Genomic DNA, 12,077 nt, shown 5'->3' with positions numbered 1-12,077 from the left:
TTTTGTATGAGCAGATCCAGAACCACGATGTGGGAAAATATTACAAATCCAAATACTGCTCAGGTAATATACACCAAGCTAAGCAATGCAGCACCCACAAGGTTCTCACTAATTTCCAGATTTAAAAAATATAAAAAATAAAATATTTTGTGAGTTTACTCATAAATAATGTCTAAAAATAAAAATTAACTTTTTTTCTTAAAATTGGCACCGAGGATGTTGTGCAAAATAGTTATTATAGCCAATGATTGGGAATATTGTTTTGACCATATAGACATAGCTTGTGGTCAGTTGCTGGCTGCTTTAGGAATATGATTACAGAAATATAAATCCATGATAATATATAGAAGCTGATTATCAGAAATTAGCCAAGGAAATGCTTTCAAGCAATTTCAGAATTATATCTGTCCTATTTTGCAAAAGGAGGAAGAGGAGGAGGAGGAGGAAGAAAAAAAAGAAGGAAGAAAAAAAGTGGAAAGCCCAAGGGTTGGGGTTTTTTTTGCTTTTCAAATCTGTAAAAATATAAAACATCATGCAGCGATATTGAAATGGTTGAATGGTGCAAATATATCAATGCAATGAAAGCTTGTTGCATGATTGTACTGCATAACTTGACAAGCTTTTCTGTCCAAGACTGTTACAAGGTTACTTCTCCTTTTCTTTCAAACTAAGAATCTTTTTTTAATTGTGGCAAAGAAGCACTGTAATTAGTACATACCATTGCCTTGGACCTAGTCAGAGGAAAGCAGCGCAGGCATTGGGAGAAGAAGCAAAAGAAGGAAGCAACGGACAGACACTAGACTTACTGGAAGCAGAACCAATAGCATTGCAACATTTATAAATGTAAATAAATCATTTCAATATTCAAAAAGCAGCACTGAAACCTTCCTTATATGACCTTTATAAGAACTAAAAGAAAATTGCAAGCCATTTCTAAAAATGTCTTTCTTTCCTACTTCTATTAAATAACTGTTTTTGAGCACAATTTTTTTGCTGAACAAAAAATTTCCCCAGGGCTACTTATGAACCAGATTTAAAATTGTTGCCCCTCCCCATGGTCACATGATCACATTTGGGGTGTTTGGCAATTGGCCTGAAATTGTGACCATTTGCAGCATCACTCAACCACATGATTATGATTTACAACATTTTTTGCTGGAAACCAGCATTTACTTCCAGTTTCCAGCAAAAGAACCTCATGCAGAAAATGGATTCACTTAACAATCATGGCATTGTCTTAACCACAACAAAGGTGATAAAATTGGGCACCGGTGACTAGCTTAACAACTGGGTCAATTATGATCGTAAGTCAAGGACTACCTATATTCAGATTCTTCTAAGTCTCAAATTGCTTAGTGTTCTTTGATTTAAAACATACTATAATTTAATTCCTGGGATAATAGCCTTTACCAGCAGGGAGAAATTAAGGAAGGATAAATGGAAGTTAAAATTACAAGTGTGCTTCATTGCCTAGAAGCAAAGCCAGAAGGCTAGAAATTTTGAAAAAAACAAAACAACCAGAACTTCACATCAAAAAGAAGCCAGAAGCTGAATTATATTTATGACTAGAAACAAGCTTAAAGAATGTGCAAACTTGCAAGCAGCTGTGAGTTAGCATTTTAAAATAACTATTTAATAATGGATTTTATACCAGGGTTCACTTCAGGATTATCCAAAGTCTCAAAAATACAAAACATTGAGTTTTGAAGTCTCTCAGACTGTCAAGTCAAACTGTCAAATGAAATGCAAGCAAAACAGTCAGCCTGTATTATATTTTTTTTGCTCCTCAAATTAGTCTATTTCATCCTAAAATAAAACATTACTTTTAAAGCTGGTACATGTTAGGAAAAATTAAACAAGAAGTGATAAAAAATAAAAAAAATCTTTCTCCTCCCCCAGAACCTGGTTTTCTTCAACTTAAATTTGGTCAGTATGTCTGTGAGTTCTGGAACTATCAATTGGTGCCGCATTTTAATGATTCAGTGCAAATAAAAACTGACTGCTAACATAAATAGCATCTTTAAGAACTTTGTTGCCAAGCGGCTATTTTTCATGAGATAAATGAAAAAAATTCATTTTTTTCCAGTGCAAATGTAAGAATTAAAGGACAGCTGATTAGCCTGAATTATGGCAAAACATGTGCTTTGAGTAGCACTGCTCACTTTGGCTTAATTGCGCAATTTTTAAACAGAACAGTTTTGTTAAATGTTTAAATTTTCTTAAAAATGCATCCATTCCACAAAGAGACATTGACACAGCCATAAAATATGCATTATTACTTAGTAATGAAAAATAAGTTTAAAACTGTATCTCTTCTGGAAAGAGTTGGAAATATCAGATTAGTAAAATAATTGGTAGAAATGATGCACTTGCTTACCATGATAATAGACACTCCAGCATTTTGGTTATTCTGTTTGGGAAGTGTGTTGTTAAAGTGCTGCTTTAATTTACCTATCACTTCAGCTTGCATATTATTTTCTTGAGAGGCATCATCCTTTTTAAAGAAAAGAACACCGTTATTCAACAAAGAAGCATTGGAATGATACAAAAATTAGCAGAGACAACACCCAGATGAAGATCCATGATATATGAACAGGCCCTCGGCACACACAAAAAAGGGATCTATTTTGGAGACCTTTATCTGAATCTCTCTCTTTTTCTTTTCATCTAGCCATGTTCTTTTCATCTAGTCATCTTCAGAAGAATACTACTGATCACCTACTGAGCTCCTCATCCGTTTCTTTTGAGCTAAAAGCTTATATTTGCCATTAAAATTCTTTCACACTTCCAAGCGCAATGATTTTTTCAGTTATTTAAAGAAATGCTCCCAAACAGGTCTACCTCTTCTATAATTAGCAAAGGCATTAAATGTAAAAGAGGGAAGGGTTGTTGAACCATTAAAAAAATAGACGGATCAGTGTAAATAAGTACATTCTGATCCAATGACTTTGTTATTAAGAGAAATGGTTGCTAGGTGAATACATGAAAGAGAGAGAAAGGGACAGAGAGAGAAATCCTGCGAAGATTACTAGTTGCTGCCATCTCATTCAGGTAAAGTTCTTTCCTACAGTGTCCTATGCCTCACCTTCACAGGGCAGAGAGATTGCTTAAACAATCTCTTCCTGAAGTGATTTTTTTCCTGCAAAACAGCAGGCTCCTAAAAAGAGCTAACTACAGGTTAACAAGCTCAGCTCTGTGACCTAAATTAGTATATTAGAATCCTCTGGCCGGCTGCACAGCTACCTGAAACTGACCAGACCTTAAAGAGTTTTGCATTGAAGGTTTTTATTATGGGTGCATCACCTTTGCCTCTAAATGCATATATTGGTCAGAAAATGATTTTATAAATATTTATTACCATTATATTTGCAAATGGTGGCAAGTAAGCTAAATGAAGAGTAGCTGTATGTTGCTATAGAGCAGAGATGTCAAACTGATGGCCCGCAGGCCAGTTGCATCATACGGAAGCCGCACCCATCCCAGTTCCGGCAATGCAAAAAAAGGCGCAATACATCACAACACTTCACGTGACGAGTTTGACACCCGGGCTATAGAGGCATAACTTAATCCATTCCAAGTGATATGTGTTTGTTATTAGTTGAGCTTTTAAATTGTTTAAATGCATAATATAATAAAGTATTTTACTCACTGATACCCAGGGATGGTTTAATATCTGAGCAGCTGTATATCGTTCTTCCACATTTACTTGTAACATAAGACTAATTAATTCCTGAGAAACAACAAAAAGATGAAGAAAAGATTCATTAGAATGCATTTTGTATTAAACAAAGGAATAACAAACTCCCAAAGCTGAATAAACTGCCCAGGACTTGGGCTAATACAGCAGTAAACAAAGGGAGAAACGAGAAGCTAGGATGATAATGCAAAGAGTTTTGCAGGAAGGCTCAACACCATAGGTGATGCCACACAAATTCTTATATGTTTCTACATGTTTTACCAATGTACAGAGTATGAGAAATAATGGAAAACCAGAGAGCCAAGTTTGGACCAAAACTAAAATCTGACAGGCATCACTGAAACACTGCAAGACTATAATCTGTTCTAAAGGGAAAGAGTAAATGTCATTTTAGAGAGGAAAAAAAGGAGGATCCATGAAATATAGAGTTGTCAGCTTTACATTCCTATTGGGCAAGATTCTTTAAAGATTATTGAATAGCATAAGCTTGTTATGAACATTAGCATAAGCTTGTTATGAACATTTGCATAAGCTAGTTAACAGAAACCAACATGGCTTGATATAACGGGAGTCAGCCAGGCACATTATGTACCTGGACTTCAGCACAACTTTCAATACAATTTATCATGAACCTATCCTTAATGAAATTATAAAATATGGAATAATAATACTGCTATATGAGCTCAAAACACGATACATTAGTGCAGTGAATGGGTGCTTGCTAATGGCTTAGCTCCAGTTTGTGTGGAAATATTGAGTCCAGTACCACAGGGCTCCTTTTTGGACTCTGTATTTTTCAATTATTTTTTTTATCAATGACCTGGATGACAGGACTGAGGAGATGCTTATTAAGTCTGCCAATGGCAGAAAGCTGGAAAGATGGCAGAAAGCTGGAGATACAGCTAGTTCTGAAGAGGAGAGACAGCACATCTAGATAGTTTTGAGCAGCGGACTGAAATGTAAAGTTCTGAATCTGGATAGGAAAAATAATAGGCATGGTACAAGGACTGGGGAGATAGGATTTTCTCTCTCCAATGTAAAAAGGATTTGGGTGCCCTTATCAATTATCAGTTAAACAGAGCCACCAATGTGCTGCAGCTATTAAAAAGAAATAGGATGGCAGATTGTAGGAAGGATTTTTTTTATTCCTCCTTGGACAGACTCTACTTTGAAATATGGCTCCAGTTCTGGATACCACAGTCCCAAAATGACAGTGACAAGTGAAGTAAGTTTATATGAATAGAATAGAGCTCGAAGGGACACTGGAGGTCTTCTAGTCCAGCCACCTACTCAAGCAGGAGAACCTACACCATTTCAGACAGGTGATTGTCTAGTCTTTTCTTAAAAATCTCCAGTGATGGAGGTAAGCTGTTCCACTGGTTGATTGTCCTTACTGTCAGGAAGTTTCTCCTTAATTCCAGGTTGCTTCTCTCTTTGATCAGTTTCCAACCATTGTTTCTTGTCCTGCACTCTGGTGCTCTGGTGAACAACCTGACCCCTTCTGCCTTGTGGCAGCCCCTCAGATACTGGAATACTGCTATCATGTCTCCCCTATTTCTTCTTTTCTTTAGATTATCCATATGAAGGCTATCAATCCTATGAACACAGTTTAAAGGAATTGGGTATGATAAACCAATTATAGATGTCTCAGTGAAGGTATGATAGGAGTCATCAAATAGGAAATGAACATTTATTTTTGTGTTTAATTAAAAACTTAGAGCAACTGTTTCATTTTATTTTAGGAAAGAAAAAGGGGAAAATTCAGCTATTGTATGTTTGTATGAGTATGAGTAATAGATTTATTTACGAATCTATCTGCTGGTGCTTAAATTTAGGCTAATATTGACTATAAATGGAAAAGTGTCTGTATACCTATCCAGCAGGAAAAAATGGTCAACAAATACTCTTGGTGTTATTTAAAGTATCTGTGTAGTGATTTTGAAACAGAAAACTTCATCATTCACTTTATTTTCAGAAAAGAAAAGTTATGCATATTTTCTCAATTAGTTCCTTTCTAGTGGTAATATACAGCATGAAGACTGTGCTGAAAGCCTATAAATCCTTAAACATCACTACATTACTATTACAGTATATTCCAATTCTCACTTACTTTAGTATACATAAAATCCTTTAGGTGTACACCTAGCAGACTGTCCCAGTAGGATTAGTAGTATTTCTGTCAGATTAATTAATAAGGCTTGCCATCTTAATCTGATTTTAAAAATGAGGCTCACAATGGGATTTGCACCTGTTATTGTTCCTGGAATGCAGTGACAGGCTTGGGCAAGAAATGTCTTTTTCTAGCAAGGGCATCTGTGCCATTATACCCATTGTAAGCAAATTTGGATTTGACAAGATGACATATGCCTCAGGGGGTGTATTAGTGTATTATTTTGAAAGTTATTCAACAATTATGATTCTCTCAGACCATAGCAGTCCTATCAGAGCCATGGGAGTGCAGTGATATTGCAGGCTACTTCTGCTGACTGCCGGCTGCCAGCAGTTCGGCAGTTCGACTTTCACCGGCTCAAGGGTGACTCAGCCTTCCATCCTTCCGAGGTCAGTAAACTGAGGACCCAGATTGTTGGGAGCAATATGCTGTTTCTCTAAACCGCTTAGAGGGGGTTGTAAAGCACTGTGAAGTAGTACAGAAGCCTAAATGCTATTGCTATTAGACAGGCATGTCAAACTGCTGGCCCACGGGCCGGATGCGTCATGCCGAAACTGCGCCCACCCCATTGCCGGCAATGGGGAAAAAGTCCCGATATGTTGTGCGACGTCATGTGACGTTGCGAGTTTGACATGCCTGCTATTAGGGGTTCCAATTGTTTAAAATCATTAATAGTGTTGTCTACTGAGTTGCTGATGAAAGGCTATGTTGGTTTGTGGATGCAGCCTAACATCCCTGAAGTATTTGGGAAGAATCATTCCATCTGTCAACATGAACTTTGGAAGAGTTCAGCTATTTTGAAATAATTCGCACATATTCACAATGCAGATTTTCATGGCTTTTACTTACTTGTGAAATGACTTCTGGGGGTATGTATAATGCCACATGACAATAAATATTTATTGTCTCACATGAAATTATCCTATGTTGTTTCACTAATCCAGATTTATACCGTATATGCCGGCGTATTAGGCGACCCAGCATATAAGACGACCCCCGTCTTTATCGCCGAGCCGCATTCCTAGAACGTCGTCTTATACGCCGGAAACTACCAGTATTTCCGGTGTATAAGACGACTCGGCGTATAAAACGACCCCTGCCTTTGGCGCCGAGTTTAGCGCTTCCGGAAGTCTTATACGACGGCATATACGGTAATTAAAGCAATGTTTTTCTTTCCAAGGTTCTGTAATTCTCTTCCAAATCTCACTTTCTCATGAATCTTTCTAATTTTTAGTGATAAGCAAGAGGTTACACATAAACATACAAACCCATTTATTTATATCTGCAACTTTTTGCAAAGAGGTAGAAAACAGATAGCTCAATCAAGAGTCTACAAACAACTAATAAAATTGAGTCAGTCACATTAACATAGCTACTCTATAGATCAGGCATGTCAAACTCGTGACATCATGTGACATCATGCAACGTATCGGGACTTTTTCCCCATTGCCGGCAATGAGGTGGGCATGGTTTCGGCATGATGCATCCAGCCCACGGGCCGGTAGTTTGACATGCCTGCTATAGATAAATTGAGGACACATAATAAATTACATCCAGTTCACTTCTGTTTTGATTAGGTTAGAACTGCTTATTTTCTAAAATTTGTATAATTAACATAAGCTAGCATAAAATTATAGGAAAGATACAAGACAGATACTACATGACCACAAAATATAGTTGTTAGGTCATGCTGGTGCTGATGTAAACTGTGAGTGTACTTTATTAATAATTCTTATACTTTTTAGATTGCACAACTGTTCATAACATAAAAAAAGATTCTTTTTCAGGGAACAAATTCTTTCCCCCCCATAAATTGTAAGAACAATCAATTGCATGTGAATAATTATTTGTTTAAAAAAATATTCTTACAAAAATTAAGGTTATTGTAAAAGTGTTACATTAATTCATTGCTAAGAACAGTAAAATGTCTGCAAAGTATTTATAAATGCAACTAATGTACATGAATGTTAGAAATTGGCAGCTATTTTATATTTTCTTAGTTCATTTCTCATTCACAGTTTACATCAGCACCAGCATGACCTAACAACCATATTTTGTGATCATGTAGTATCTGTCTTGTCTTGTACATTTCCTGTAATTTTATGCTAGCTTATGTTAATTATACAAATTTTAGAAAATAAGCAGTTCTAACCTAATCAAAACAGAAGCAAACTGGTTGTAATTTATTATGCGTCTTCAATTTATCTATAGGGAAGCTATGTTAATATGACTGACTCAATTTTATTAGTTATTTGTAGACTCTTGATTGAGGGTCTCTATTTTGGGAGTGGGTAGACAGTACACGCCATATTCAAAGCCAATCAGCATCTGAACAGTTCTCCTTTAGCACCAGATGGACCCTAATTGGGGTTTTAGTACATGGTTGTTAGAGGCTTCTAACTGAAAAGACAGGACAATTTTGGCTTTGGAACAGATCATCCCTAGGCGTTTAAGTCAGGAGATGAGGTTTGCTGTTGTTGGTATTTTGTTTTTGTGAATGTGAATATTGTTTTTGGGAGTGTGGTTATTGTTTCATCCCTGATGCCCGGATTGAATGCTGTGGTTTCAACTTTAAACCCATATATCCCAAAGTCATGTCTGTGCAAAGTGTAGCAATATAAATCAAACAAAAGAATGAATACATAAATAATGTTCAAAATATCCCCAATGGGACTAATGAGAACAATATACTCTGTAGGTCACTCAGAACAAAAAAATCAGGATAACATATAATTATAGGGTTAGACTGTATATTCCTACGCAAAAGCTTGAGTTTTACAGATCCTAAGCAAGGAAAGGATTTTAATTATGGTAGGAATAGGTCAAATTGGCTTTATCAGAATTGTTTACATACTTTCAACTCTGACACTTTCAATGCATCTTGGTACCTTAGCAGAATCAGTGATGTTATCCCAATACGGAGAAGGAAATTCTAGCTTTCCAATTAAGATCTGATCAAAAAGATCCTCTTGAATATTGTTCTCACTGTGGATCAAAACCAAGCAGGAAAACATTACTATGATGGTCATTGTATTGTTTGTTCATAGAAGCTAAATTACAAGATTAATTTGACATGCAATATTAATTCTAATTTCTCATTTCAGTATATATACAAGCTGAATTTCGTTTGAGGATAAATACAATCACTATTGTTTTCTTTGTAAATTATTTGTTTAAGGAAGACACTAGTAATATCTCTACTATTGTCTCCAGATATTTCTCAGATAGTGGAATACTGAATTTCTGATACAATGGCAAGTATGTAAAATAGGAAAATATAAAGAATTAAGCATGCATATCTATGACAACTTCAAAATTAAAACTGTCCATGGCATATAAGTTGCACCTATTTTTGGGGAAATCAAGTCTGCTTAAAATGTAATTTTACATATTCCTTCTTTTATCAATGTCACTTTTTCAATACAGGAAATAAACTAAAATCATCAGTTACCCCAAATTTTGGGAAACTAGATGAGTGTTAGGACATCTCCTTAAACAGGAATAGCAAAAATATTTATCAATTAAAAATCAGAGCACTTTGGCTAAAAAGCAAATGCAATATTTTTCATGCATTATTGATTCAACTTACCTACGAAATGGTGGAAACCCACATAAGAGTATATATGTAATGACACCTGCAGCCCAAATGTCCACCTTTAAGCCATAACTATAAAAAAAAGTTTGGGAGAGTTGCAATTTAAATATATTACAATACACAGTATACACCAAGGTATATTGAATTTAGTATCATTTTTAAAATATCACTTTTAATATTGGTGTATAATCCAAAATTTAATTTGCCAAACTAATAAGCAACTTAATGTAATTTCCAATGGGAAAGATAGAAAATCTTGGCAACAATTTTATATACATATATATAAAACCAATTCTGAGGTAAAGTGAAGTACTGTAAATATTTAAAATTTGTTTCACCCTATTTTTATGAATCATCTTTCTAAAGCTGCTGAGTTTTGTGGCATTGCCACCATATATGTAAAAATGATCAAATCCAATTATAACATTTACAGAAATTATTTTGAGTATGTAGTATCCCTTTTGTCAACAGCCAATAAAACAATACTTTTCCTAAGTTTCTCTAATATTCACAGAACATTAAATATTTTCCTTCCATTGATATTCTTATTACTGCATATCTTGTTTACATTTTGTATCCATTTAATTATGCAGTTTTACTTGTTCAGTTTCTGAATATTTCAATTTATACGTAAGTCCTAACAGATTTTGAGTTTTGTATTTTAAGCTTTTCAAATTCAATGAAATCTCTAAATATGCCACTTTGTTTTTGTAATTCTTTGAACTATGCTATTTGAAAATATTGAAACCAATTAGCTATTTTGACCATATCAAGAAAGAGTCTTGAATGATTTCATATTTTTAAATTAAAGTTTAAAGCTTATGATCAGGGTTTCAACTGATCACTTTTTATTTTTTGTCCAACTTTATTTTAGTAAAGGCAAGTATGCTAAAAAGTAAAAAGTGATCATTAAATAAATAAATATTTTAGTAAAGGGTATAGTCTGGACTTATTATTTTTAATATTTGTTCCATGCTATGTATAATTGATCTATTTTGCATTTAACCTTTCTACTTGTATCTATCAGACACTGAAAAAGTTCTCTTCAGTAAGTAAGGTGCAAATTTAAGATTATATCTAACAAACCTCTGATTTACAAAATTTGATAAGCTGCATTTTGCAACAGGCTTTTAGACAAGTTTTTAGAATAAATTAAAAATATTAACAATACCTGTTCGGATAACCAGGCACTGATCACATTTAGTTTTTTTAAAAAGTAAAGTTAATATTATTTATGGACTAAGAACATCAAAACTCTATTTTAAAATGAATTTTCACCCTGTTTCTGCAATGATTTCTGGAGCCACGTAGGTTGGTGTGCCACAGACTGTATAAAGAGGTCCTTCAACTACAGTGGCTAATCCAAAGTCTCCTAGCTTCAAGGATTTTGTCCCATCTGGATATTCACAGACCTGAGAGGGGGCAAAAAGATAATAAATCATATTGTGCAATTTAATAGGAACAATATCTAGTAACATGGTTAGGCAATCTAGGATACTATGCACGTATTAAACTATTTAGAAATAGGCTGACAAATAGTTGTCCAATCGCTTCTTAGGCAGCATACATTCTTTGCATTACATTAGTTTAAATAGTTGAGCTAAACATGGCAATTCCTAAGATCAGTTTAGTGCAATATTTTAGACACAAGGAACCCAAATGACACTATGAGATGATCAAAGTTACTTCTTTATTTGTTGCAGGCCTATTTACAGGAATCTTGCCAGCCTGACTTCATTGCCTTGGGAACGGATTCTGGGAGAGATAATATCTATACCGCTTCTTGCTGTGCAAGGACTCTAAATTCAGGTCCCTCTTCACACTTCTCTCTCACCTTAGCTGGAGATTAATACCACATATAAAAACAAGCCAAATTACACTTCAGAAAACCCCAAATATATAGAATTTTGCCCAAAATGCTGCCTAGAGAAAAGGCTGTATATTTTTATGACCGAACTAGATCTAGCCACACAGACTGAATCTGCAAATTATATCTAAACTTATGTGTTGCTGGTTTCAAACCAACTAATATTGATTAAACAATACTGATTACAAAACCAACTACCATAGTTTGTCAGCCCTTTGAAGGAGACCAGATCAGGAAACTGACTCCAAAGTAAAACTAGAATTATACTTTATTTAGACAAGCTAAGGTCACAGACACTCTAATTGTATTTTCTCTCATTTATACCAACTAAATCAAGGAGGAACAGATGAAATTCTTTCTAAAGCTATTTAGTTTACCAGGGCTTAAGGAATGCTTCTCCCTTTTTGTTTATATAATGGTTTCTGAATATTAGCAATATCTGAGTCTTAAACTATATATCTATATATATATCTATACCTACATCTATCTGTCTGTCTGTCTGTCTGTCTATCTATCTATCTATCTATCTATCTATCTATCTATCTATCTATCTATCTATCTATCTATCTCCCTCCCTCCCTCCCCCTCTCTCATTGTATAATATATGATACTTAAGGTTCCTCAGTCTTTGGACACAGTTGCAAAGATTAAAACTCCTATTTCAGCAGTTAACAGTTTGAAAGTTAATGTCCTTGATATTTCTATATTGGTAGAAATATTAGAAGAAAATAGTTCAATTGGAATTCTG

The 12,077-nt window shown here is 34.8% G+C and overlaps 1 protein-coding gene across 1 annotated transcript in view; it reads right to left on the bottom strand.

Moving 5' to 3' along the window:
* DCLK2 (doublecortin like kinase 2) overlaps positions 1–12,077 on the bottom strand; it is a gene marked incomplete at its 5' end in the record, with an annotated part of 52,373 nt that overhangs the window by 7,103 nt on the left and 33,193 nt on the right. The window contains 6 exons of the mRNA XM_039346430.1: positions 1,652–1,731; positions 2,378–2,494; positions 3,650–3,730; positions 8,756–8,852; positions 9,457–9,534; positions 10,741–10,874. Of these exons, the coding sequence (XP_039202364.1) occupies positions 1,714–1,731; positions 2,378–2,494; positions 3,650–3,730; positions 8,756–8,852; positions 9,457–9,534; positions 10,741–10,874 (525 nt within the window). The remainder of the gene's footprint in view (positions 1–1,651; positions 1,732–2,377; positions 2,495–3,649; positions 3,731–8,755; positions 8,853–9,456; positions 9,535–10,740; positions 10,875–12,077) is intronic.

The sequence above is a fragment of the Crotalus tigris genome, unplaced genomic scaffold (assembly GCF_016545835.1).
Source record: "Crotalus tigris isolate CLP2741 ecotype Arizona unplaced genomic scaffold, ASM1654583v1 scf7180000017994.786943, whole genome shotgun sequence".
Lineage (NCBI taxonomy): Eukaryota > Metazoa > Chordata > Lepidosauria > Squamata > Viperidae > Crotalus > Crotalus tigris.
This window is presented reverse-complemented; position numbering and strand designations above follow the sequence as displayed.